Here is a 26,769-nt window from a genome sequence, read left to right as displayed (position 1 = left end):
ATCTCGTCTCTTTCAAGTTCTAGCTCATTCTTGTTACTCTTTCATCTGCTCAGGGTAGCTTGATTAAAGGTAAATGGAAAAAAGGGGTAATTTGTGTCATAACTTGCACTCCTATTAGGAGGAGGACATCTTTTTCCCATTATTTTATGAGAAACATTCATTAAAATAATGTGATTTCTGTCCTCAAAATTTACAACACTATTAGTGTTCCCTTTTCAGGATCCAGAGTTCCCAGGGCATTCTTTCTCTTTGTAAGATTGTCATCAATTATTTCTAAGTGGAAATAGTGCTGCTTGAAGTAGGAGGGGTGTGTATGTGTGGGGGGGTGGGTGTGCGTGTAGGGCTAGAGCAGACACCTCTTCTCTCCCTTCCCACCCACAGGGTGGTGGTTGTCCCTGGCATTCCAGGGACAGAATGACAGAGCTGTAAAAGCCACCCACAATGGCATTCGCACATCCTCAGACTCCTGCGTCACCTTTTGCTGAACACTAGCGATCCACTCAATCTTCACGCAAGTTTTAGGATAGCTTTTTATTCCTGTCTTATTTTTTTTCACAGCAGTACGGAAGACTGGTTGGTATGGCAGTAGAGCGAGGAATCTTTCATTCCTTTGACAGAGGTCTTTGGAGTGACTATCAGATGGTAGGCACTCAGAGTACAATGGTCAACAAGACCACGTCAGTGCCCTTGTGGAGCTAACATACCATTTCAGGGGGCAGGTAATGTTTGGCAAATGCACAGAGGCTTCCACTGAGCCATGGAGTCAGAGAATCAATGACGAAGTCAGTTTGACCATTCAAAGGACCTCAGGGTCATCGTTTGCTAAAAGTGGGAATAAGGTCAAATGGGAATGGAAACTTAGGACTCAAGAGAATTCAGTTGGCAAGGCTCCCACGGAAGCTTGAGGATGAGTCCAAGTGGCAGAGACATAGGTATATGAGACTGTAACAGGTCCACAATGACCTTTGGTTGGAGGGTCTCATTTTCTTTAGTTTCTTTATTCATCCATCCATTCATTCAAACAAACATTGAGTGGCCTATTCATATCCCTCAGGCAGGACAATGTGCTGGCCGTTGGAATATGAAAATGAAGTTAAAAACTGCTCTCTCTGACCTTTGGGGGCTCACATTTTCATGAAGGGAGAAGGACACCTAAAGAAATAAATGCGATGTGCTTCGTTAAGCAATTTAATAGAGTTACACACTGACTGATATGAAGACAGAGAAAAATTGCTTAGAAATATATTTTTGAGAGAAAGTACCTGAATAATGACGGCATTTTCATGAGTATTTTCAGTTCCGGTCAACAATTTTATGGTTATTTGTGCATGTGGGGTAAGCCCTCTTTGCCTGCACCTGAGACGGGAGATTCATTTAATCAGAGCCCATTTCATTTATTCATTTACAGTGTGTGCAGTTCTCTCAGTGAAGAGCATGGATTCCGGTGTAAGTGGTCTAATCTTAGGATTAATCAGCCTAGAGGAATGAGAAATGCTATAACTCCTCAAGATCCCTGGACCTTCCTGCTTTACCATTTCTTTCACCAACTTCCCTAAGACACAGACTGGTTGAGGTTTCTTCTTTCAGAGCAAAGAGCTGTAGTGGTGTCATATGCTTATTTCTCAATCTGTGTCCATTTTCTGCCAACCTTAGTCTAGGAAACAGTGTGAGGGAAGGGCAAAACTCAATTGTTCTTTTGGCGGCTACGTAGCTAGTCCACCCCTGGCTACTGCATTTTTTTGGGGGGGCGGGGTGGTGTTCAAAAGCGTCCCTTGCTGGACCTAGGGCGAGATCAAAGTACAGTTTTTCTGTAATTGATTCGTTCTGGTTTAACTCAGAAACAAGCTGGCTTTTCCCGTAATTGAAAACGTTTGGTGACTATGGCGACGCCCTATTAGCCACCGAGGCCCGGAGTGCTCATTGGTTGGTGAAGGGCTGGGCCTCCTGTCCTTCCCTCTGTGCTGTGCTTGCAGGCAGGCAGCGCACCTCTACGGGTGTATTCAGGGTGCTGTGCAGCCTCATCCCAGGGAACTTAACATCTGGAAGGGAGAGTGACATCTTTTCTCCATCCCCTCTTCCTTAGCTCTTCCCTTCCAGCAGCCACCCTATGCTAAGTTCTAGTATAAGTCTTATGATACCTGCTCCGCTGGACACTCAGCAGCTTTGTGTCCTTCCAGTGAATGCCAAGGTTGGGAACCAGATGGTCTCTGGTGTCCTGTACCCGGCAGCCTTGTATCTATTGAACCTGAATGATGAGCACCCAGTTGAGCAATTGAGGAACTGGGAACTTAATGCCAAGAGAAGGCATCCCACATTCTCTGGGACCTAAAAGGGCCAGAAATAGGAATGTCTCCAGTATCAGGCCCAATGAAGATGCTGCTGAGATGAGCTGGATCATCACAGGTGAGGCTGTTGACCCCTCAGTTTGACTTGCCTTCAATATGGCTTCTGTGGGCTAAAGACGTGACCATGGGATGGAGTAAGCTAACAGCTTCACTTGAGGCTAACTGTCTGCTTAGAGCTCTGAGGAACTGAGCTATTGCCAAGTCATGGGGCCACATAGGGTGTCTGAGGAAGATGCTTTTAATCAACTTCCCCCACTACATAACTCATGACAGCTCTAAAAAGAACAAAGTTAGCTGTGGACCAACTGCGGGCCAGCCACAGCTGCCCTTATTTGAGGAGCAGAAAAGAACTAAATCAAAATCTGTAATTAAAAAAGATAGTGGTTTTTAAAGGTTTTTATTAATAGAATTAAGCCACATTAAGTCTTGAGATGGCATCATAAATATGCTAATAAAATCTTCCCAAATGAAAACATATGTGGACCAGAGAACTTAAAAGTCATATATTGCATGTTGGTTTATAACATTACATATTAAATATATCAACTGGTAATATAAAGTGGCTTAAGGACATTTTGCATCACTAGCTAAATAACTAGTATCAGCTTATCAATCTTTATATAACAAAAAGACCAAACCCCCGTGGACAGGATGTAGAAGTTGTGATATTGACTAGTCAGAGAAGCACAGAATGAGGTGGGTATGTGCTGTCTGTGTTACCATCTTAATGGGAAAGGAAGAGAGATTGAGACGGGATGATTTAACTGATCCACAAATAACAAATACTCCTGCGAAGGCTATTAAAATGGGGAGGGGGGAGAATCTCTTCCCTAGATATCTGTCTAGCTCAGCTGTCTGGGGAAGCTCTGTTGTGGATCTGCCCGAGGAGAAGATGAACAGGATTATCTCCCGGGGAGCCTGTAATTGCACCAGCCTAGATTCTGCATGGCAGCCCGTTGCCTTTCAGAAGGCTGCTGAGTCTGCCTGGGTTCTCTAGTGATGAACCTGCCATTTGCCCGCGATCTGCCGCCATCTTGAGTCCCCCACTTCTCTCTTCTGCCAGTCAGTCAGTGGGGAGCCCTGCCTCCTCTGCGTTCCCTTCACATGGTAACTGGCAGGCCCTTGTGTCTGTGCCTTCCTTTCCACTCCGCCTTAGTTGAGGCCCTTGTTTCTGCTCATCCACAACATTGCAGAGGCTGTCATGCTGTCACTGCTGCCTCCACCTCCAGCCTTTTGCCATCCCGCTGCTCTGAAGGCCACCACTGTCTTGCGTCTATGACCTGGCCTGGGCCTAAATTGTAGGCGTACTTCCCACCACGCCGGCGTGCACCTTACATTCCAGTCAAATTCCTTTCCCTGCCTTAACCCTCAAGGCTCACTTTCCTTGATTTTCCATATGACCAGCTTGCCCCACGGCCTCTCTGCTTCCTGAAAGTCTGCCTGTGGTTCAAGGCTCAGCTCAAATGCCACCACGTTCTTGAAGTCTCCTTTGACAAGCTCACAGAGAAAGACGCATTTTGCGTATCTCTTTTGAGCGCCTGTTGGCTGATATTTACTTATTGATAGACTGATTTGGGCCTTACCTATTATGTAATGACTGTGGTTTATTCATCTTTCTGTTCCTTGCAGTACCAAAGGAAGCGCCTTGCACCCAAAACTTCGTTGACTCAAGGAATGAATCAATTCAAGAGAAAGCCTTGCGCAGGTGACATTTTGGAATGAAGGCTCTGAAATTAACAGGTAAGCAAGTGGACATTCTAACGTCCTTACTGGCGTGTCTCCTACGTGCAGGGTATATTAAACTGGGGTATTGCTTTGCTTTTTATACTTTAAAGGCTAGTACTTCAGGAAGAAACCCTGGGTGGAGACAACAGTGACTCCTCCAGAAGTTGCCTAAAAGTCCTAGTCTGAGTGATCCATGTTCTCACACATGCGTGGATCTACACGTGATTTCCAAGATGAAATGAGCCAGTTGGAGTCACTCTCTCATCTTCCTCTTTGTTCTCCATGTTCGTTAAAGACATTTTTTTTTCCTGATTATTAAAATATAATACAATGTATTAGAGACAATTTGAATAAAATATAAAAGTGTATTATCTGGGCAGTATTTCTCATTACTCAGAAAAAAAACGCTATTAAAAATTTGGATTTCTCTCTAGCTTTTTTTTCTTTCTATTACATTACTCTCTACCTTCATATTTATGTGAACTGGATTTTCATTTCACACTGTTTTGAGCCCAAGGAGTGGTTTGTCCTAGGGTTTCCATTCACCCAAAGAGGAGTCTCAAACATACAAAGTTTCATTGATTTCTATTCATAGTTTTAAGGCATTCTGAGGAATTTCCAGTGAATATACAGAAAGCTGGGAAATTTTCAAAAGTGGCTTCAAAATGAACTTTTAATTTATTCTTTCTTCTCCTCAAACTTATGAAGTACTGCCTTTGTTTAAAGGACAAGATATGAGGAGAAAGAGACACTGTGAAATAAAAGATGAGATGGAATCTCATAATTAGCACCACATTACCAGTCTGATCAGTAAAGTACTTCTCCCTGGAAATGGTCAGTGCAAACTGCAAACAATGCAAACTAGGAACGAGAGCAGCTTAAACTTGTCTGTGGCTCAAGGCATGTTGGGCTAAGGTCCATGGCTGAAGTTCTTTCCTTCTAGAAATTTCACTCAGTGATCTCACCTTGGCTCATGTCTGTGGCACTGCTCAGCCATTCCTGCTTGACGGAATTCCTCTCTGAGCTGTTCTTCCATCATAAATCACGGCTGAGGGCTCTGTACTTACTCCTGTAATCTGCTCCAGCCCGTAACAAATGGTTGCAGACATAATTGCAATTCCATGATGTTTTAGTGGCTTGCAGTAAAGCACCTAACGGCCGTTAACACCTCCTCTCCACCCGCAATCGTGGACGTGGGTGGAGGGATCTATTTGAACTTGATAAACAAAACCCATCAATTCCAAAGAGACAGTTGGCCAGACTGTGCCAGATGACATCCTCTGACAATGCACTTGGCAGAGCAAAACCATCGATGCCATGCTTCTTATAAAACATTCCAGGGATGTCTCAATGTTTTCTTATTTAGTTCGGAAGGGGAAAAGGAGAACTCCAAGTATGCAGGGTCTCATTGAACGTCGATGTACCTCGGAATTTATATCTGTAATTTTCCACACGTTTGTGCCCTTGGCAATAAGATGCTCACTCTAAGATCTTACGGTCTTTTGGCCCGTGAAATATGCCCCTATTTCTCTTTTCAAATACCATTTTATACATTGGGACTGATAATGAAGGCTGTATGATACCTATGTAAAAGGTCAATAAATCTTTCACGATAGAGAAAATTCCTTTATATCACTGGGTAGAAATGTCCAAATTTTCCATTTTCCCCATCTTAAGTTTCCTCAACTTTCTCCGCTAGCTATTACATATTTATTAAGTGCTACAGCTGTGTTTGTATAACACATTTCCATACTCAATTTTGCCCTTGAATAGGTTTTACCCTTAGTTATAAAACTGTCTGAACCTTAGGGTTCTCCTATTTAATTGCCTGATGGTTTTAGACCAATGTTATTGACCAGTATTCTGATTCATTTGGTTAGTCTCTTTTTTCCACACCATAGGCTCTTCAAATTAAGTCAATCTTGCTAAAAACAAAGGGATGGCTATTTAAAGTGAAGACTGAATATGAATGAATATTCTCAGCTGGGTCAGGCTCACACAAGACAAGATGGCTCTTTCTGAACATGCCAGCCATGTCTGGTTTGGACAGCAACTAAATGACACAGGAGCACTTTCCACAGGTGACTGCTGTGCAGCTGGGAATATTACTTTTCTTTTTTTTCTAATAGACCATAGCCTTCTGGAGGGAGGGGCTGACTCTATTTCCTTTCTATTCATTCATGCATTCTCATTCATACAATGCAAGGCAAGTCACCATTGGGTGTGAAACGTGGCCTAGCTGAGCTGGTACACCTGGCTCTGTCCTCAGGAGGCAAACAGTTCTCTCAGGGGCTAGCTCTTGGGTCTCTGGGCTTGCTACTTGATCCAGCAGCTAAAGAACCATGAAACAGACAAGATAATAACTCAGCAACATTTTTCATAAGAAACAAGATCACAGAAAGGCACAACGGATGACCTCCACGTCTCATTTTGCAATACGAAAGGACCTGGCAATGCGTTTCCATTTACATTCCCTGTCACCGTGGTGAGTGCCATCACCCGCCACCTGAGGCCCCGATGAAGACGAGTGGGAATGCCTCCTTTCCCTTGTCACGGAGCTTCTTGGTGGGAAACGGGGATTGTCTTCTATTAGCATTTGTCTGTTTTGCAAGCTTCTGCTTAACATGACTGGCAGGACAGCTGGCACTCCTCCTTCCCACTGACCCTCAGCTGCTGCCTCAAAGAAGCCTTTGTGATAGAAGGCGGGATACAAAGCAACGTAAATGAATACACCACGGAAACATGGCCAGACTCGGGCACTTCCCTATTCTCCAAATGCAGTCCTTCTTCCTTCCTGCCCTGGGTGGGGCTCCGATGCCAAGCCCTCATTCCAAATCAACCAAACGAAGGCTAGAACCCAAATGGTAGCTACAAGCTACCATAACAAACAAAACGCTGACACGAATGCTCATCAGGTGTTGAGGAGGGCCTCTCTCCTGCTGACGGCTCCTTTAAGAAACTCACCGCCGCTCATCTAGTTGCTCTGGGGGCTGCTAAACATCAGTGCAATTTACAAGATAAAGCTCAGATGATGGGAAGGCCTGTGTGCTTGGAACTCAGCTCAAGCCTTAGAGATGCTGGTTCTCTTTAGAGCCCCGTGCATTTTTTTTTTTTTTGGTAAAAAGCATATAACATAAAATTTACCATCATAACCATTTTACGTGTACAGAAGTGTTAAGTATATACCCATTGTTGAGCGACAGACCTCTAGAACTTTTCCATCTTGCAAAGCTAAACCCTTATGCCGGTTGAACAAGAATTCTCCTTTTCCCCTTGTTCCCAGCCCCTGGCAACCACCATTCTACTTTCTGTTTCTATGACCTGACTATGTTAGATACCTCATATAAGTGGAATCACGCAGTGTTTGTCTTTTTGTGACTGGCTTATTTCACTTAGCATGGTGTCCTTGAGGTTCATTCATGTTGTAGCATGTGACAGGATTTCCTTTTTCTAAAAAAGTCTGAATAATATTCCATTTTGTGTATACATCGTCTTTCCTTTATCCGCTCATCCGATGATGGACATTTAGGTTGCTCCCATCTCTTGGCTATTGTGAAGAATGCTGCAGTGAACATAGATGTGCAAATACCTCTTTGAGATCCTGTTTTCAGTTCTTTTGGATATATGTACTCAGAAATGAGATTGCTGGATCATATGGGAGTTCCATTTTTAAGTTTTTGAGGAATCGCCATACTGTTTTCCATAGTGGCCGCACCATTTTAAGTTCCCACCAACAGGGCACAAGTGTTCCTAATTTCTCCACATCCTTGCCAACACTTGGTATTTTCTGTGTTATTTTTTTGATAGTGAGGTGATATCTCATTACGATTTTGGTCTGCCTTTCCCTGATAATTAGTGATGTTGAGCATCGTATCACATGCTTGTTGGCCATTTGTACATCTTTGTGGCTCAACCATAGCACAACCAGGAGTTTCTAGTGAGAAATTTTAGGTGCCCAAGTGCTCTGAGTATAGAAAGATGGGGACACCTGTTTTACTGTATTTGACAACCGAAAGGCAATCAACATTTCACTTACATGCTGAGTAAGAATTGAGATTTTTTTCTCTTGGCATTGCCTGATATTTCACTTTGAAAACAAGCTAAAGATATTGATTGCTGTGTGCCCAAGGGTAATAAGCTATTGATGGATATAATGGGAAAAGGCCAACTGAACAGATGTATTTCACTTGGAAAAGATAATTTTTCTCCCCTCTGGCATTTTAGATGAAAAAAAGAGACATCTTGAATATAAAAAGAGACATTAAGAATTCTTTTTCTGTGTCAGTGAATTTTCATAATGAATCACAAAATGATCCAATTCATTTTTTTGAAGGCGCTATGTTAATAAGAGACCGTCTTTCTCCAGAAAAACCCAGTGTATGAAAGCAACTCCATGTGGTCATATAAAAAATGATTGTGTCCATGCATCAAAGGTGGGATTATGTCACAGGGTATCAAGGAGGTGACACAGAGCCTGCAGCAGGCAACGAGGGGAATTCTGTATTCTTGTTTCCTTTGCCTGCCTTCCCCTCTCCCCCAACTTTCTGTTCTCTTCTCTAAGGACTCCATCAGCCCTTTTGGTTCTCCTGCCAAAGACTCATGATTCTGATGCAGTTGCTTGTTGTGAATCACAATTGGAACGTCCACACACATCTTAAGATTCAACATGGCGTTTTACCCCCAGATTAGTTCACTCACATTACTTTCAATCCTTGTACTTGAAAAGAACTGCCTCATCATATAACCGAACCCTATCATTGCACAAATGAGAAAATGAGACCCTGGGAAGTTAAGTAACTCTTAAAAGTTCACCCAGCTCGTTAATGGCATCATTTCTGAATTTTCCTATTTCTTTTTCCTGACAATGGCTCTGCCCTCTTCCCCAGTACTCAAGATCTTACTTGGGGATAATTTTTGAGTCCTCCCCAACTCTTACTCCCTTTAGAACATCAGTCACCAAGTCTTAGTGATTCTTCTTTCAAGACTCAGTATTGTCAGCTCTCTCGTATTTCACTTCTATTGTTTGTGGCACCTCATTACAGCATTTCCTAAGTTACTGTAATAGCCTCCTTATTTGACCTACGTCCTTATCTGATGTACCAGTCATTCTCAACTCCGGCTGCTCATTATATTGACCTAGGGCGCATGAAAAAAATTTAGAAAAGCACAAATGCTGTCACTCCCCCCACCATTCTGGTTTAATTGGCCTGGGGAGGAGCCTCTGTGGGTATTTTTAAAATGCAATTTCCCCAGGTGATTCTAATGGGTAGCCAGGATTGAAAACACTTTCAAACGTTTTCTACCACCCCTAAAACACTTCTTTGGCCTTGTCAGTGTGATGCTCGAGAATCTTCTCTGCCTCCTCATTGCCATTGGTTTCCAGACATCAGCCTCTTCCAAGCATTTCAAAGTTCTTGCACTTTCCCTCCCTCTTTGGCAGGAACACTATGCTCTAGTCATCTCATTCACTTCTTAGCATCAAAATCATCACCTACAGTATCCTATTCCTATTTGGATTGTAGAGCTCTTTGCCCTCCTCTCTGCTCATCCCAAGCCCCCTGGTTCCTCAAGGGTTATCCAGCCTCCTCCAAGGAGCCCCATCTGACCATTCTGGTTCTTATTTTCCCCTCTTGTCTCAAACTCCCTTATTTGGGTTCGGACTGCATTTGCTCCAAGTGAGCTTTTTGGCTCTTCAGTGAGATGGAGAGCTCCTCGAGGGGAGGGACAATGCCACATTTGTTTTCTGTAGTCCCTACAGCATCAAACAATGGCTGACGTATGATAGGTAAACTGGGTTGAACTTGGTATAGACTCAGGAGGCTGGAAGGGAGCTTGAAGAGTTTTTCACAGTGGCCCCTTTTCCACAGCAGGAAGAGAGGTACGTAATCCCATTCAGACAGAGCTAACATTAGCGCCTGTTCCACAGTTCTCGGTAGCCTGAAAGCTCCAGGAGACTATTATGCATGGCATTTCTGTAGCAAAGAAGCAACCCTGGCACGGTAAATTACAGTCTGTGCTGACAACATAGGTCACAACTACAATTTGAGAGAAAACACTTTATAGAAACAATAAACCTTACATTAACCAGAAACAATTACCTGGAACATTCAATTAGCCAGTTTTCCTCCACTCAACTCTTAACAGAAAGAGACACATTATAAGAAAATAAGCAGATAGGCAGGAACTTATTTAAACGAAACAAAAAACCCCAAAAGCCTACTTTTGGATTGGGTTGAGAGGGTCAGTGGAAATTTGGGCCGTCATTGTCCGCCTTCTGCAACTGTCTCGACAAAAACCTGTATTGAAATTTGCTGTCTGAAGGATGACCTTGTGATACTGCGAGATTTCCATGCGCTCATTCACTTACTTATTCACTCTCTCTGCAAAGCCCGTACTAAGAACCCAGGGGAACACCCAGTATTTGAATTCCATAAAGGGGAGGCGGCATGCGGACCTTGATAACCACACACAACAGAGAGTGAGAGAGGGCAGGGGGGATGAATAAGGGCTCTGGGACTTCAGAGGACTCAGGGATTACTTCTGATCGGTGGACTTGGGGAAGGACTCATGGAGGAGGCAGCCTTTGACCTGATCTTGAAGGAGGACATGATTTGGGGAAAGAGTGTTCCAAGCCAAGGGATCAGCATATGCCCAGCCATGAAGGTGGGAGAATAGGACAGTGGCAAGTGTTCCAGTGTAGCTGGAGCACAGATATGGAATAGGGTATTGTGGGAGATAAGAGATAAAACTGATTTGGATGGGGCCAACTCAGGGATGGCTCCGGGAACTCATCTAAGTTTGTGTGTGTGTGTGTGTGTGTGTGTGTGTGTGTGGAAAAGGTCTTTGAGTGGGACAGTCCTTTGGGACAATCAATTGCTCTGGCGTCAGTGAGCAGAGAAGACTGGCCATAGCAGCAGGGAAAATAGGTAGAAGCCTACTTAACCCTGTGGAGTGGGCCTGAACTGGAGCAGAATGACAACGGGGATGGAGGAGAGGGCTGATGTGAGAAGTGAGAGAAGTAAGATCGTTCAAATTTGGGAACAGGTGGTATATATAGGATTAGGCAGTCAAGAGGGTTCTGAGTTGGGCCACAAGGAGGGTTGACGGTCATTTAATTAATAGGCGATTCAAGAGGAGGAGTATTTCAGGAGGAAAGAAGATCATGAATACAACTTTGAGTACATAAACGTGGGTAGAAATGTTGGACAGGCACTTGAAAATTTTGGGGTGGAGCTGTGGAATGAAGTCAGAGATGGCAAAACAGACTGGAGTCATCTGCACAATGGGGACAGGTGGAACTGTGAGAGCAGATGAGATCCTGAGGGAGAGGATGGGGAGGGGTGTTACTGGATGGGAAGAGAGAAGAAGACCACCCCAGAGGAGCAATCAGAGAGATAAGAGGAAATCCAGTGAATACACTGAACAACAGTGTTAACTATTGCAAGGAGTCCCAAGGGGATAAAGGATTGAGTCAGTCATTGGATTTGTCACCATGGGGAGACTGGTGATCATTGAGGGGACACTTTCACTGGAGTCTTGAAGTTGGAATCCAGATTTCAAAGGGCGAAGTGTCAGAGAAAGAGGGAAATTAAATAGAGCATGTCTGTTTTCAGAATACTCTGTACATCAGGGAAATAACACAGTACATTTGAGAATGATTTCCACAAAAGTGTGATTGAAGAGTATTTTTTGTAAACAATGAGTACCGTTTCTCTATATATGGAGTTCGTTTAGGGTAGCGATGGTGTCTTATTCATCTTTGTACCCTGCCTACTCCAGCCCTCTGAAGAAACAAACCAGAAAAACCAGGTCTTGACCCCGTGACGGGAGCTAAAGAGGAGCCCCAGTGATCTCACTGGGTGGGTTCCCAGCGTGGCTTAGAACAGGGGCAGCGTGTGGGGAAGGCCTGTGTTGAGGGCCATGGCGAGGAAAGTAGCAGGTGAAGGCCATTTACTACCCATGGGATCCTCACAACAGCTGCCATTAATTGAGGGCCATGCCCCTGGCCCCGTACCACACCAGGCAGGAAAGGGTGTTTCCAGTCCTTGGCCCCCTTCCTAACCCCCTCCCCAGTCCATCTCAGAACACAGCAACCACTGTTTCGTCTAGAAAATGGGTCTTTCTCCCAGCAGCCTCCCTGAAACCCTCTCTCTGGCTCCATCTCTCTTCTCTTCTGGAGAGAGTCCCACCGCTCAGATTCCCTCTCCTGATCTTCTTCATCAGCGTCTCTTACTTGCCACTCAAATGTGACTGTGTCCCCTGGCCTCTCCGCCCTCTGTACACGGTAGGGTCTCTCTGGGAGAGCTCATCCCCACTCAAGGCTCTAGCCGTCCTCTCCGGGGCTCCCCAGATGCCCCAGCGCCAGCCCTGGAGCTCCTTATCCAAGTGCCCTGTTTGTGGGCTGCTTCCCTTGAGCGTCCTCCAGGCATCTGAAACCCAACGAGTCCAAAACGAACCTCATTATCTTCTTCCTAACCTTGCCCCTTCACCGGTGTGGCGTCATCTCGCTCCCAGCCCTGGGCCGCAATCCTCCCCCTGCTCCTTTCCTTCATGGTCATTATTCGTCAAGCTTTGTTACTCCCATTGGTGCAATGTTTGAACTATCTGCAAAAATCCATCCCCAACATGCTATTTCCACCACCACTTCCCTGATTCTGGTCCTCACATCAGCGGCCTCAACTGTTACAATAACATTTTCACCGCCTGCAGTTTCCTATAAAATCCATCTCAAATACTATCGAGGTATATTACCAAAAACAGATATTTTTTGACCCTCCCACTTAATGTTTTGCTGACATCTGATCATGTAAAACAGGAATTCCTTGGCTTGGCCTAGAAGGCTCTTTCTCACAGAGCCCCGCTTCTGTGTTTGTCCTTCCGTTCCTCTCCCTCCCCATTTAGCCTCCATGAAGGCCACCTTATCACACTTGTCACTCAAGGCCCAGCTGAACTATCACCTCTTGGGTAGGCTAGAATCTTCTACAACCCTGCTGAGAGTCCTTTGGGCTCGTCTCACACCTTTGCTGGTACAATTTCTACTTGTCCCATTACTTGATTTTCTCCCTGTCATCCCTACTTGCTTGTGAATGCACAGAGGCAGAGATGGCTTATTAATCTTCATGTCCCTAACACCCAGCAAGGTGCCTGATAGATGTTGGTGGAACTGAACTGAAACCACAAAGGCCCCTCCTGTTTCTCTGTTTTTATTGAGCTAGTGACGCTAGTGGATTGATTAATTCAGGTCCCCTCACCTCCATGGATTACAGACTAGTTAAAGTAAATTATATGGCAGGCATCTACCTTTTTATTGTCAGAGACAGAAATCCATGCCTCTTTAAACCATGGTCACTGGACTAGATTTCCCAATAATTATGCCACGGCATTACACCTTTTCCAGGAAACTGCAGCTTTCTTCTTAATGCCCTAATTTAGGTTTCCCCTGATCAATAACTTATCCTGGAAAGACAGACACTTTAGACAAATGACACATTTAAAACTTCTGATTTTGTAGACATCCTCAAGGAAAGATTGTGATGGTGTATATGTGTGTGTGTGTATGGATACTTATAGCAGCATAAAACTGATAAGGAAATGTTTAGCAATAGGCCAATTAAGTAATTCACTTAGTGAATAGTATTATCTTTCATGTTAAATTTAAATCAATCCTGGATGGCAACTAGCAGCATCCTCAACAATTGGAAAACATATTTCAGGAAAAAATCAGAGAACTAGCTCAAAAGACTTTGGTGGAGAGATGCTTAGCCACGGCTGTGATGGTGTGAATGGAGTAAAGTCAAACCAGAATTGAGAGATGCATCTGTCTGATTCATGCTTCTATGGCCAACTGTGCGGACGGAGCATGAGTATCAATTTCTGTTGAAAAGTCAGACCGACATTTTAAATTGTGGCAGTAGACACATGCCCACTGTAGGATTTGACATGAGCCATGCTTGGAATGTAGTTGAGTGGGGAGAAGTTGCTTGAATCATATTTGCAAGGCTACCATCTATATTCTCCTTTCTTTATACATAGGACACTTTTTTCCTTAAGAATTTTAACCAACTGTTAGGCTAAAATATAGCCAACACTTGAGAATGCTCATTTTGAAATAGTGGTGAATACTGTTCAGATACAAAGTTATGAGTACTTTCAAAAAAGTCAAAACGGGGCTTTGTTTTTTTTTTTCTCTTGTTGCATTGCTGAGTAAGAAGGGAGGAAAGTGAGGAGATGCAGTCCTGGGTGGGGAACTGCCACAAAGCAGGCAGGGAAATACAGGCATGCACCGCACGTTTGGGTCAGCGATGGACCGCAGAGACCATGGTGGTCCCCTGAGATTAGTACCATAGAGCCTGGGCGTGTGGTAGGCTGTACCATCCAGGCTTGTGTAAGTGCACTCTGTGATGTTCACACAACGACGAAATCACCTAACCATGCATTTCTCAGAACGCATCCCCGTTGTTATGCGATGCATGACTGTACCGTGATGCCAGGTGGAGTTCAGAGTTCCCGGGGCCTGAAGGTCTAGAGACTCTGGCTCTCTGGGGCACACAGGGTGGCATGGGTTGGCACCCTCCCAACTTGGGCTTAGTGGAAATCAATTTCGGCGTTTGCACTGAAGCTAAGGGAGGAATTTCCGTAGTGTGTGGGGCAGAACTCGGCCAGCGCTGCCTCTGCTGTGCCCTCCCCACCCTTCCGTCCTGTGGGGGCCGTTCTAGGCTGGACTCGCGGAATTTGGTGCATCTCAGATTTTCATGAACCCACAAACCCTATCCTCATCACTTATAAGGTCTCAGCTGTAAATATTTTCCAGAGATCTAGCCGTAATTAGACAAGCTACTATGAAAGAGAGAGCATTATACATCAGTTAAAAACATATGCAAAACCAAAGCTCATTAGAGAAAGATAATATTCATGCAGATTTTACAAACCGTGTCTTTAGGGTGGCCCAATAAGTAGAAATATGGGGACCCATGCTTGTCACTTTTCATGCACATGGAGAGACTGGAAGGTACCATTCCTAAAGGAAGGGGAGGAACAGCCTAGGACCAATCATTAGAATTAACAGAACCAGTGACAAAGATATATTATTACTGTTAGAATCAAGATTGCTTAGTATGTTTAGAGCAGCTGAATAAAAATTATCTAGGCAGTAAGAATAAAGACTTTAAGTAAAGCTAACCCTGTCAAGCATGCAGCAGTGAAATTAGTGAAAGACTGAGCTCCATGTGTATTCCAAAAGTAGATTTTTTTCTGAAAATATTGAGGGCATCCCTGAGGTGCTTTTAAGGAGGCACAAATGTTAAAAAAAAAAATTTGAAATGATAATGTCAGAATTTTTGCAGAATTTCCTCATAGTGATAAGAGTTTTAGTGATATCAGCTGTCATTTGAGAGTCAGTCACAGTAATCATTTCCAAATTTTGAAAAATTCTCAAAGACATGGTGTGCCCATGGTTATATTTATGTTTTCTCTAATAGTCTCGTAAATTCTTATAGTTCCCCTCACCTCTGACAATTTGCTTATTTATATTCAGAGTTCACAGTTGACTTGCTGGCTGTAATTGTTTTCTGGAAAAAAATAAAGCTGAAAAAAGTGCAGCAAGGTCCAGCCTGTTCTCCTCTGAAGAGCCTGTGCTCGGAAGCCAGCCTCTGAGTGGCTGTGTTGCTCTGGGTCTATGTCAGCTCAGGGGCTAGTTCTTTCCTGACACAAAGATGGGTACTAGAAATTCTGGAATATCTAAGTCAACAATCTCGGAGAGACTGGCCCCTGGAAGATGCAGCAGCTGCTCCATGTGGCACCTGCTACTGTGTTGTCTCAGCTCCACACAGTGTGGGAAGGGGGATGCAAGGTCAATGTGGTCAGAAGAACTTAATCCACGCAGCTCAGACACCTTGAGGCCTGATTCCCTCTTTTCCGGTACCTACGGAGGATATTCCCCATCTAAATGCCTGACTTGGTCCATCTGTGGTGCTGTGTGTACACAGCTTCAATATGCATAATGGGATAGCACTCCATGTAGATTTCCGATTATGCCACACGTGGTGTTTTTCGTGGCCCGGTGTGCATCTACGGGGAGGGAGACTCACAGGTGACAACTGCCACCCCGAGGTTAAATGGAAAGTAGAACCTCTCGGTGGTAAGGAAACGAATGCTTAACAATGAGTGTCAGAAGTGAAAATTAAATTTCAGGATTTATTAATTGAGTTTATCATTTAGGCCTGCCAAGATGCAAGTAATTTCGTACAAAAACCATCAAGCTGTTTTAGTGTCACACAAGGAAAGCTCTTATTCGGTTTTTAATGTGGCCTTTATTGGGCTTGAAAGACACATGTGCTAGGAAACCTCATGGCCAGAAGGTCAAATTAAAAGACTGAGAACGTGGTGGAAATAAATTGCTGTGAAGGCTCGGCTAGGAACTACAGGGAAATGTGAAAAATAGAGAGTTGTAGACTGTGCCAGGCACGTTTAAGGCACATATTGTGAGTATAGATGTTCAGCCCTAAAACCCAGGGTCCTAGTGAGGCCAGGGTCCCTATCTGTTGGAGAGCGCGTGTTGAAAAGACCAGAGACTTCTACAGAAGTGGAAAAGCACGTTATTCTGTAAGCAAATGTCTGAGCCACATTATAGTTAACAGCTGTTCAGTCTGGGCTAAGTGTGTTGTTCTATTAAAGAAAATTTGAACCCACATAGCAGATTAAAGAAGTGATTTTCAAAGTTTAGAGATCTTGCTACAATTAGAGCATGTAATTCAAGCCTGGAGTAAGGCATTATATAATTTCATCTTCGGTCCTGACCGAGGGAGTTCAGTTAAAAAGAAGTACCGGGATGTCTTTACCAGAACAGGATGTCAGATGGGCCATCCTATCTTTGAGCAAGGCCACAGGCAGAGTTCTTGAACAACAGAAATCTTGCCTTATGGACTCACTATTTCTTCCACTAGAAATGAGGGGTTTGAGGGACTTTATTTTAGAGATTCATGTTGGTGGGTTATTGGCTAGGGAGTCCTAGGACCGGGCAGCAGGCATGGCTGTCTCTGACAGGATGCTTTGGACACTTGATGTCTTCTTGTTACGGCAGTTGGCTGGACCCACCCAAGAATTTGTCTCTATACACTGGACTCTATTTTGAGCACCTTGATAGCAGGGTTTTGCTGGCAAACTCCCTCATAGGGATTGAAACTTTTTCTGCATCATCTCCACTTCAAGACAAGAGAAAGTCAGACAACAGGGAAAATAGCTTCAGCATTTAGCTCCAGCATCAGAATGGATCTAATTGAGGGGTTAGCAGCTGATCTTGAACCGACGCTCTCATGCTATGAACCCCAGGGTCAGACTGTCCTCCATCAGGAGGGTGGGAGCTGAGCCAGACCATCAAAAAGGCTTGAGATGGAAAATAGGAGGAAAATCTAGTCTCTTTTCTTTAAGTTTTAATGGTTGCAAGTTTTTGAAGGGAGACTAAGTCAGACTAGACAGGCACAGGAAGAGCCGAGTTGAGGGGGTGAGGCACACGCCAACAGTGGGAGGCTGTGGAGATGTGAAGAGAGCAACCAGAAGTCAAACCTCCTGGGCTCGGCCTTCACAACAGAGCTAGAGGGGAGACATCCATCAATCTCCAGGGCGGGGAATTCCTCGGGAGGGTGCTTTAAAAATAGAGTCCTGGGCCAAATCACTCAAGTGTGTGTGGCTTTAAAACCAGGAAGCATCTTTCTTTCCTCTTAACCTTGATCCTTGATCTTTACTTCTCCCTCCCCCACCCCCCCACCGCCATGTAAAAAACATTCTCTTGAATTTGTGACTTCTTTGAGGTCTGTTGCAATGTTCTTACAGTATCTAGCAGCGTCTCCTCTCCCTGGCTTTCTGTGGAAGCAGCCCTCTCACGGGAGAGCTCAGCTTTGTGTTGGGGAGAGAAAGGGAATGGTTTCATTATAGCCTAAAATATGATGCACCAGGATGGGTTACTGGAGAAGCTGGAATATTCAGGTTTTCCAGGATGCATGTGGGCGCTCTTCTCAGTGGGTTTGGGAAAGATATCTCCTCATTCACTCATCTCTTCCAACAACTTAAGTGTTTGGGACTTGAGGAAGGTTGGGTCTCAGCAGCTAAACTGGTTCTTCTTCGTTACTAAGTGGTGTAATATATTTTATCAGCATCTAAAATACCTAATAAGTGAGGACTTGGGAAAGGGGGTCGCTTAATATATCCTTAAAGAGAAAAATGCGTGTTGGAAATCATTTAAGAGTATCCAAAAAGAAAGGGTGTCATTATAGTCCACGGTTTCCAGTAAAATAATGTGACGAAATGGAGTTCACCCTCATCCTGAAAACACCTAAAATAATCAATGAGGTCTTGCCTGAGCACTGGGGAAAGGAATCTCAGAGCTGTGTGTTCCTTAAGGAAGCGCCTGCCTCTGACTCCATGAACAGGCACTCAGTGGGAGTCACATGGTTGCAGCAAGGCTGCAGAGAGCGGTTCTGAGCCTTTGGCCAGGAAGAATCCCGCTCTCTGCAGGACTCAGCCCGGGGCTCTGCCTGACAGCCGTCCTCTCCCAGGGTCTGACTCAGTGGAGGTGCACTGGAGTGATTTGTGGAAACTCTCATGGAAAAGGAAGACACACTCAACCATGAATGTCAGAAGCTGAAATTAAATTTCAGAATTTATGATTGAAGTAAGCCGCCTTTTGTCCTATTAAAAATGCAGGTGAATTAGTGCAAAGGCTATGAAACCACTTAAAACGCCCATAAACGTGGTCTCTGGGGAAGCGGCAAAGGGAAGGGAGACTCTCCTCGTCTTTTATGGTGGGGGCACAGCTGCGCACCCACCGAGCCTCAGGGTGTGAGGTCACCATGCTCCAGGCTCCTGAGGCTGAGCCACAGGAGGGAAAGAGCAAGGACAAACAAATTTGCTAGATGAAGTTTTGGCTCACTAACTCGGAATTTAGAATAATTCAGACAAGTTCTCGGCAGAGATTTACCCATCCTTAGCAAGTCTTTTCTTCAGAAAAAGCACAAATTATTAGTATAAATCTTATAAAGGAAATGCTTAATAAACCAAAGAATCCAAGTGCTTTTCAAGGATCCTTAATGCTCCAGAAGTGCTTATTAAATTCCACAAACAGTTCATAAAACCCACTTAAATTTTTCCACTAGGGCGATCCTTTGAGACCTGTGGATGAGTCACCGCCCTGCTAGGATCTCTGGTTACACGCATCCTCATTCCTAGAGCATCAGTTCCCTGAGGGCCGGGACTGTACCTCACCTTCCGTGCCTGCACCGTGCTTGCACATAGTGGGTGCTCAGAAAATCCTGGTTTGGTGGAGGACATAGTCAGGATATTACCTAATGATATTGATTACAGGGTTTGTCTTACATGGAATATTTGGGAGGGGTGCAATCTCTGGAGTTCATCTTTGTGTGATCTTTGTATGATTAGAGGGAAGGAAGGATTTGTTGAGAAAATAATTGTAAGATGTAAGGGTATGCCGATAACATTTACTTGTCTATGTGTACTCTTAAAGAAGGATAAACAAGTCAACATTGCCTACTACAGGAGGGACCAGGACTGCTTCAGTAGGGCTCTGGTAGGATCCTTGGAAATAATTTTTATTTACTGCTTAAAGGGAGATCTTTAACTAAACAACTATTTGGCCCATTCGTTTCTTTAGCTGTAATCATTGGCTCACACAGATCTTTTCTCTATTTACATGACGCAGTTTTATTATACTTACAAAATGTAAACAATTTTATTTACCAAAGGCCTGTAATCAGGTCAAAACCTATTAAAGACACAATTAACTTTGAAGATGGAAGTGTGGGCAGAGTCTAATTCACAGTTGGCTATTTCTTTCCCTTTGTGTGGGCACTGGCTGTCAGTTGTCCTTGGGCCTTTGGCATTCTGAGAATCCTTATAACCCTGCCTGGTCCCCTAGGACGGCGAGACTCCCCTTTACAGCTGGACTGCCTTCAGCGTTCTAGGCATAAAGGCCTGCCCTGTCGCTCTGTAAGAGAATAAATAGGCCAGACCACCTGCCAGGCCTGGAAGGCATACTTCTGTTTAGCTTTATTTTGGTCAGATTTGAGCAGCAAGTATACCCAGGGGAAGGCTCCGCGTTAGGCTGAAGTGCGCATGTGGGGAATTGTGTCATGCCATGGCGCCTCTACCTACCCGCCCTGGCTCTGTGGCTCAGAGTGTAAATCAGGCTGTGTTCACATTGTGCTCCCCGAATGCTAATGAGGGACACCTGTCCACTAAGGCAGGGCGCTGATTTGTATAATTTATTCCTGTGCAGCTTTAAGACCATCATGCATGCTTTCTTTTCTCTCAACCTTTTAGATTTAATACGAACAGCAACAACCAGTGTTAAGGAGAGCCCTACTTTCGAGGCATCATCTTTTGATTCCTTTCTCAGGATGGGCGAGTGATGTGTCCTTATTCCTGCCTGTTGCTGAGCCGCGTGTCAGCTCATGCTTTCCGCTGAGTCTGTGATCAACAAGTTCTTATCCTGAGGAGTGGAGTAGAGTCGAAGTGTCTATCTCCTGAACTGCCCTTTCAAGGACTCAACTGCAAAAGCACCTTCTCCTTCAGACTCCTTATCACCTTCCCACGCCCTTGGCAGCTGTGACAGCCTCTGCGCACAGCCACTCCTTCCTGGCTGCATCTGTTGATTTATGCCTCTGAACTGGCCAAGGTGTGTCTGACGATTAGTCTCCTGGTAATTACGGGTGGCATATTTGAGGGTATTTATTCCTTTCCTCAGCTCGCTTGTGTTCACACTGATTTTGTTTAGTCAACAATCCGACAGATTACCACCGGTATTTTTTTCTTGCAATTGTATCTGCGCTTATCTCTCTGACACAGATCATCTTAAGAACCCAGAGCGAGAGTTTCCTATTTCTCCTGACTGATATCAGCTTTCCCTTGATATGGCCAAAAGTCCAGATAAGGGCCTTGCTTCTGAATTCCGAATTCTGGGGCTATCAGACAGAGGGCAGGTGATTATCACCTGAAACCCTTCCTCACGCTGTGGGGTCTCTGTCTCCTTGTCTTTACAGTCCGCTCTCCCCGCCGCCGGGTCAAGTCTGAACAGCTCCCTATCAGCTTACGTCTCCTGTGGATTCTGATAACCCCTTTCACAATCTCTTAAGGATGGATTTTATGCAAATTTAGGATCTTAAAAGGCGACAAACACAGGATTAAACTGATAGTTGACAGAAAATTCAGTTTTCCTGTGATTACGGTGCATTTGGACAAAGTGGATTATATTCTTGGTTGTATCTACTGGTAAACTCAATGTTTTCTTTTGCTGTGTTATTTTTTTTTTTTTGTTACCCTCCTCCCTCTTGCTAATTTTAGTAAAATATACTCTAGTTTATCTTGGACAAAAAATTCCCTTTCATGATGTAGTCTGTTTAACTGATGCTGGAGGAATTATCATGTTCCCTAGCTGTGGGCATTCCTTTCACACTGGGGTCATTTTTATAGTCCGTGAACGTGGCGCTTCTCTGGCTTGCTCCTGGTGCAGGAAAGAGCATGTGGCAGGCTTGTGACTGCTGTCCTTAGAAAGGCCTGCTTTCAAGGTTGGCCATTGGTGGCATCTGGGACTGTGACTGGTAAATTGCCCCCTATATTAATACAAACCGTTCCCTAAATGACAAGCGTGGCTCACTGTGCCTCAACTGTTTGTACAAACAATGTGGTTTATACCAAACACCTGCCTTTCTTATGGGAGTCTGGAATTTTGAAGCGTGCTAGGCAGAGGGTGCCTGCATGGCCAGCCCCCAGTACAAACCTTGGGCACCAAGTCTCTAATGAACATCTCCGGGCAGCACCATCACACATGATGCTGTATTCTTGTTGCCGGGGCAAGAGTGCCCCTCTGGGTGACCCCTCACGGGAGAGAGAGGGAGGGAGCACAAGGAAGCTGCACATGGATTCCTCCAGACTCTGCCTGTGCTTTTCCCTCTTATGATCCCAGTATGCATCCTTACTACATCAGTCATAAATCTTAGCTGTGAGTACAACTATGTTTGTTCTGTGCTCCAGGAGTCCTTCTAGCAAATTTCTGCATGTGGGGAGGTCTTGGGGACCCCTGAAACACCCTCCTCTTTAATGCCTATGAGATTCCAGAAATATCATTTGACAGCACTATCCTCAAAGATGCCAGTCTGATCCCTAACCTTCTTGGTTTTTTCATGCATAACCATGCATCTTTCAGTTTAGATTTTCCTGAAGAACTAATGTTTATTTCATTTATGATTATTCCTTTGCTTCCCTGAAAGAGATTGCTCTACTCTATTAAATTTGTTCTTTTGTGACATAATCTCTAAAGTAATTTTACAGTCAAAATCTGTGTCAATCTAACATCAAAAGTAGCTGACAAGCTCTAACATTACCAGCAAGTATGATTTAATGTTACATTTGAGAATAAATTTAGAAGAAGTCCTGCAATGCTGCTAGAGTTAATACTATTGATGCTTGGCCCCTCAAAAATCTGCCCAGATATTTAGTGAACTCTCTGTGTTGGTTAATTTTAGAATTAAGCCTTATCTAGATATTTTTGGATGCTAAGAATTAATGAGATAATTTTGACATGGTCTTGAATTTTTGTCTTGTTCAAAAACATGTCTTTATTTTTTCTTAAAGATGGTCTGAGGCAGCTTCATACTTAGGCATTACAGCTTGAGTTATGCCCAGGCTGGTCAGAAGTACTGCTCTAACTGGTTCCCGTGGGCAAGCAGCCGGCGTGGTGGGTGCTGGAAGTATGGACCGAATAATGATTCTACAAAAGAATAGAAAGCTCAGGGCAGCCATGTTGTTCAGGTTAACTTTTAAAGATTAGCTTGTCAGAACAATGTTAACTCTATGAACATCCCTTGGTATAGACAACAGTTGCCAGGGAGTGAAAGACGGCCTTTAACATGAGGTATTTTCCAGAAGTGATAGAAGCTCCCAGGTCAGGTTGGTGTTACTGAGTCACTCAGCGCTCTAGGGTGTAGGAAGTTATTCTATTCCACGAGTTCATATTCTTTACAACGGATTACTGCCAGTGCCGTTTAACAAGATCAGGCCTGTGCTTATTGCTAATATTAATATTTTAAAATATTTTATTAGGTCCAAGCATTCAGGGTGGGAATCTGGGATGAAATATTTCCTTGGGCATAGAGCCAGTACCACAGAAACTTTTCAGTGCTTCCTGGCTCTTAATGGGAGGACTTGCCAGCTCTTTTTGCAGGCTTTAGGACGTTCAAGACCTGGGAAACACAAAGTATTTAAGGGCCTTTGAAGGCAGGTATTTCAGCCTGAAATCAGGACTGTATTGCCCCATTAAATAAGGAAGTGTTCAGTCAATTATTAAGTAACTTAAGCAAAAAGCATAATGTGAGAGAGAAAAGTACAATTTAGAATTTTTTATTTTGCTTTTGGCTAGGGAATGGAGGGGTGGAAATGAGTCAATGTCAGCTAGAGCAACAATTTGAGCAATTATTCCGTCAGCAGTTAGATCCCATTTCCCTAGTCTGGATGGGTATTCTCCGCACTGCTCTTCACTGATGTCTGTCGGTCTGTGTCAGTCTCTCCGTGGCTCCCTGAGATCAATGAAAGACCAGCTCGGGTTTCGATTCTTTTCATGGAATGACCACCCGCCAGTTTCTGACATGCTGGAGTCAAGCTGTCAGTGGGGCCTTAAATTGGCTGTTGGGAAATAACACCAATAAAGCTTTTTGAAGGCAAATCTATGAATTAAAATGCACTTGAAAGCCTTTCTCAGAAGCATCTAGAGAGCCAACATCAGAGTGATTTTTTGGAATATCCCAAAATGCCAAAGCATGCAACCATTGCAGGAACCCAAGTTTACATTTTGGTCTTCACGTCCTGAAGATTTGTTCTTGCTTGTCCCCTCAACCCCAGTTACGCATCCTACAGGACGGTCTGATGCAAGAGCCATTTTAGGAAATAATTGATAAATTACTGTGGACTCAAATGAACAGAGGGCTATCAGTCCAACGACAAAAGCCTGAATATATAAGTGTGGCTGGATCTCCCAGCACGCTCAGAGATGCCCTGCAAAGGCCCTACATTTGCTGTTTTAAACATTTCCTAGCGAAGGGAGCAAAAGAAAGAGCTCACACACATATAAACCTGATGCTTACATACACATATGTATATATACACCTACTGATCACTAAATATATACTTAGGTAGAATTAGAGAACTGATGTAGTTTTATAAATAAGCATAGGCATTTACAGTACTCAGAGAAAACAGAAAAAAGGGGAATCAAAACGTGACACGCACCATACTCCGGGACCTGCCCCGTCCCGCGCTTCAGCAGCAGCCTTACTCTTCTTCCCCCTGATTTGATGAGTTCTATGGCTCTGGCGTGCGTCATGTCTCTTGTGCTCTCCCCATTGATTTCAATGATTTGATCTCCGACCTGTTAATGACAGAAGCATTGTCAACCAAAGATGGTTTAACGCAGGTTGCATTTCGAGCAGGTTAGAAAAGCATCTGTAGATTACCAGCTTGCAGGGAGCATCTGAGCGATGTGGTCGCAGCCTGCTGCTGCTTGGGAGAGGCTAGCCTGAATCTGACCACCAAACTTCACAGAAATTAAAAATCAGACCATGGAGGTTATGCTGACATGTCACTTATATTTACCCAATATGGCGGAGGCTATAGTTAAACTACTTAGCCTTTTTTTTAAAAAACAAAAGTTAGGGAATATATTAGATACTACAATTCTAAATAAGCTGGCACCTTTGCTTTGAATCAAGAAGTAACTGTTTCAAGGCCTTTTCACTGAACACAGTGCCAGCTTTGGGAGTAGCGCACTCCAATTCAGCGTGTTGGATGGAATGATTGGTTTTTGGGCTTCACTGAGAATTTTTGTTATGCATCATTTAAATTTCCCTGGGCATTGTTGTGATATTGCCTCTTTGTAAATAGTGGTTGGTTGATATTCAAGTTTGATGATGAGTTTTCTATCACAGTCTTTGAGTTAAAAATGAAATCCTCCATTCTCCACACATGAGTAATGCCCTTGCTAAATCTTTGCCATGCTCATACCTGATTGCCAGAAGCTGTTTGGTTAAATACCAATCCCTCTTGAATTGTCAGAAATGCTGGGTTCCATAAGCAATTCCCATTTAGCCTTTGTGAATAGATATTTGGAATAAAAGAGGCTCAACCATGAGCACATCATGTAACTCCCACAGTACCATTACTGTCATGAACCTTTGAGTTAAAATATGTTTCAGTTCAGCTCAAGTCATTTAAGATAAATTAGCCAGGAAAAGCACAATGAGTTGCTTTGCAAAAACGCTATTTTGGTTGGGTCTCTCAAACAAAGCAGATCTCAGCCTAAACTCTATAATGCAGACAGAATTGCAAATAAACTCTCTGCAGGAAAGCATTATCCAGGCGGGTGATGCAGGCTGGGCAAGAATAGGAACAAAAAGTTGCCATCACAATGGTGAGAGGGGAAGAACAAAGAGGTGTTTACTGTAGCAAGGAAGTGACATCTCTCCCTAAAACGGATTCCAATGTAAGGAAGGTCAAGACTCTCCCTTTGTGTACTCAGTGGCCTTTGGAAGTATGGTTTGGGGCCATGGAAGAAGTTGGCTTCACTGGCATGACTTCCACATTCCACAGAAGAATCCCGAAAGATAGGACTAAACTAATTTGTTTTAGGACCAATGTTTGCAACATTTTTCTTCAGGTCTCCTTAACTGTCTTGTTTTCCATGAGGCAACAGGCACAGCCTGAAGTTGAGTAGCTTGCTGGAGGCCACATATCCAAGTGTGTGGCAGAAGTGGGACCAATTATTCCTCTCCCAGGAGTCCCACCCATGACTGACACCTCATGGCACAGTATTAAATTGTAGAAGAAAAACAAAAGTTCCAGTGAAGTTGTTATAAAAGAGAGACTCTTCATTCCTGGCTAGACTCTCTTCTGAGCTTCAGACGCATATCCACTTGATTACTGAACAATTGTTGGAGATGTCCAACGGGCAACTCCAACTCAACACCAGCAGACTGGGCTTTCCATCTTTCTCCCAGTTTTTCCTCTTAATTCCTAATCCTGCTTAATAGCACCGCCACTCACCCAAGCCAGAAACCTGGGGTCGTGCTGGGCTCCTAGCTCAATTCACACCTTGCTCTGGATTGTTCCAGTACTCTCCTGTCACCTTCCCACCAATATTTTCCACATGCCACTGTTCTCGTTGTCTTCCTCCCACAGGCCTGGTGCTCTCCCAGTCTTCCTCAAGGCCAGCCCACGCCTCTTCTCCCCAGGACATCTTTCTTCCTAGACCCTGCCTTCTTCTCAGGCAGAAGTGCCCTATCTCTGTTCACTCATCACCGTACCCCACTCTGCTATTTATCTCGCCTCATTTCAGAGCTATGCTTCTCTGTCTTCCCTCCTAGACTTTGAGCTTCTTCACTCATCAAACAACTTCTGAGCATCTATTAGGTGCTAGACACTCTACTGGGGAGATAAGATACAGAGATAAATGGTATAGTTTCTATTTACAACAAGTTCTTAGTCTAGTTGGAGAGAAAGTGGGTAAATAAGACAATTACTATTCCATATATCTTTGCTATGACAGAGGCATTCACAAAATGCTAAGGGAACAGAAAGAAGAGGCATCTAACTTAGGATGGGTGGGACTGGTAGCCAGGGAGAGCTTCCTGGAGGTGGCGACATT

General features: G+C 44.1%; 1 protein-coding gene across 18 annotated transcripts in view; it reads right to left on the bottom strand.

The window, feature by feature from the left end:
- MAGI2 (membrane associated guanylate kinase, WW and PDZ domain containing 2) overlaps positions 1-26,769 on the bottom strand; it is a 1,262,944-nt gene that overhangs the window by 38,211 nt on the left and 1,197,964 nt on the right. For 11 of the 18 annotated variants that reach the window (XM_070265334.1, XM_070265337.1, XM_023640142.2 and 8 more), the window contains one exon: positions 24,360-24,498. In XM_070265334.1, the coding sequence (XP_070121435.1) occupies positions 24,360-24,498 (139 nt within the window). Of the gene's footprint in view, positions 1-14,998; positions 15,110-23,458; positions 23,757-24,359; positions 24,499-26,769 lie in introns of those variants that run through there. The other 7 variants (XM_023640145.2, XM_070265325.1, XM_070265324.1 and 4 more) reach the window with 3 other exon arrangements.

This window comes from Equus caballus, chromosome 4 (genome assembly GCF_041296265.1).
Source record: "Equus caballus isolate H_3958 breed thoroughbred chromosome 4, TB-T2T, whole genome shotgun sequence".
Lineage (NCBI taxonomy): Eukaryota > Metazoa > Chordata > Mammalia > Perissodactyla > Equidae > Equus > Equus caballus.
This window is presented reverse-complemented; position numbering and strand designations above follow the sequence as displayed.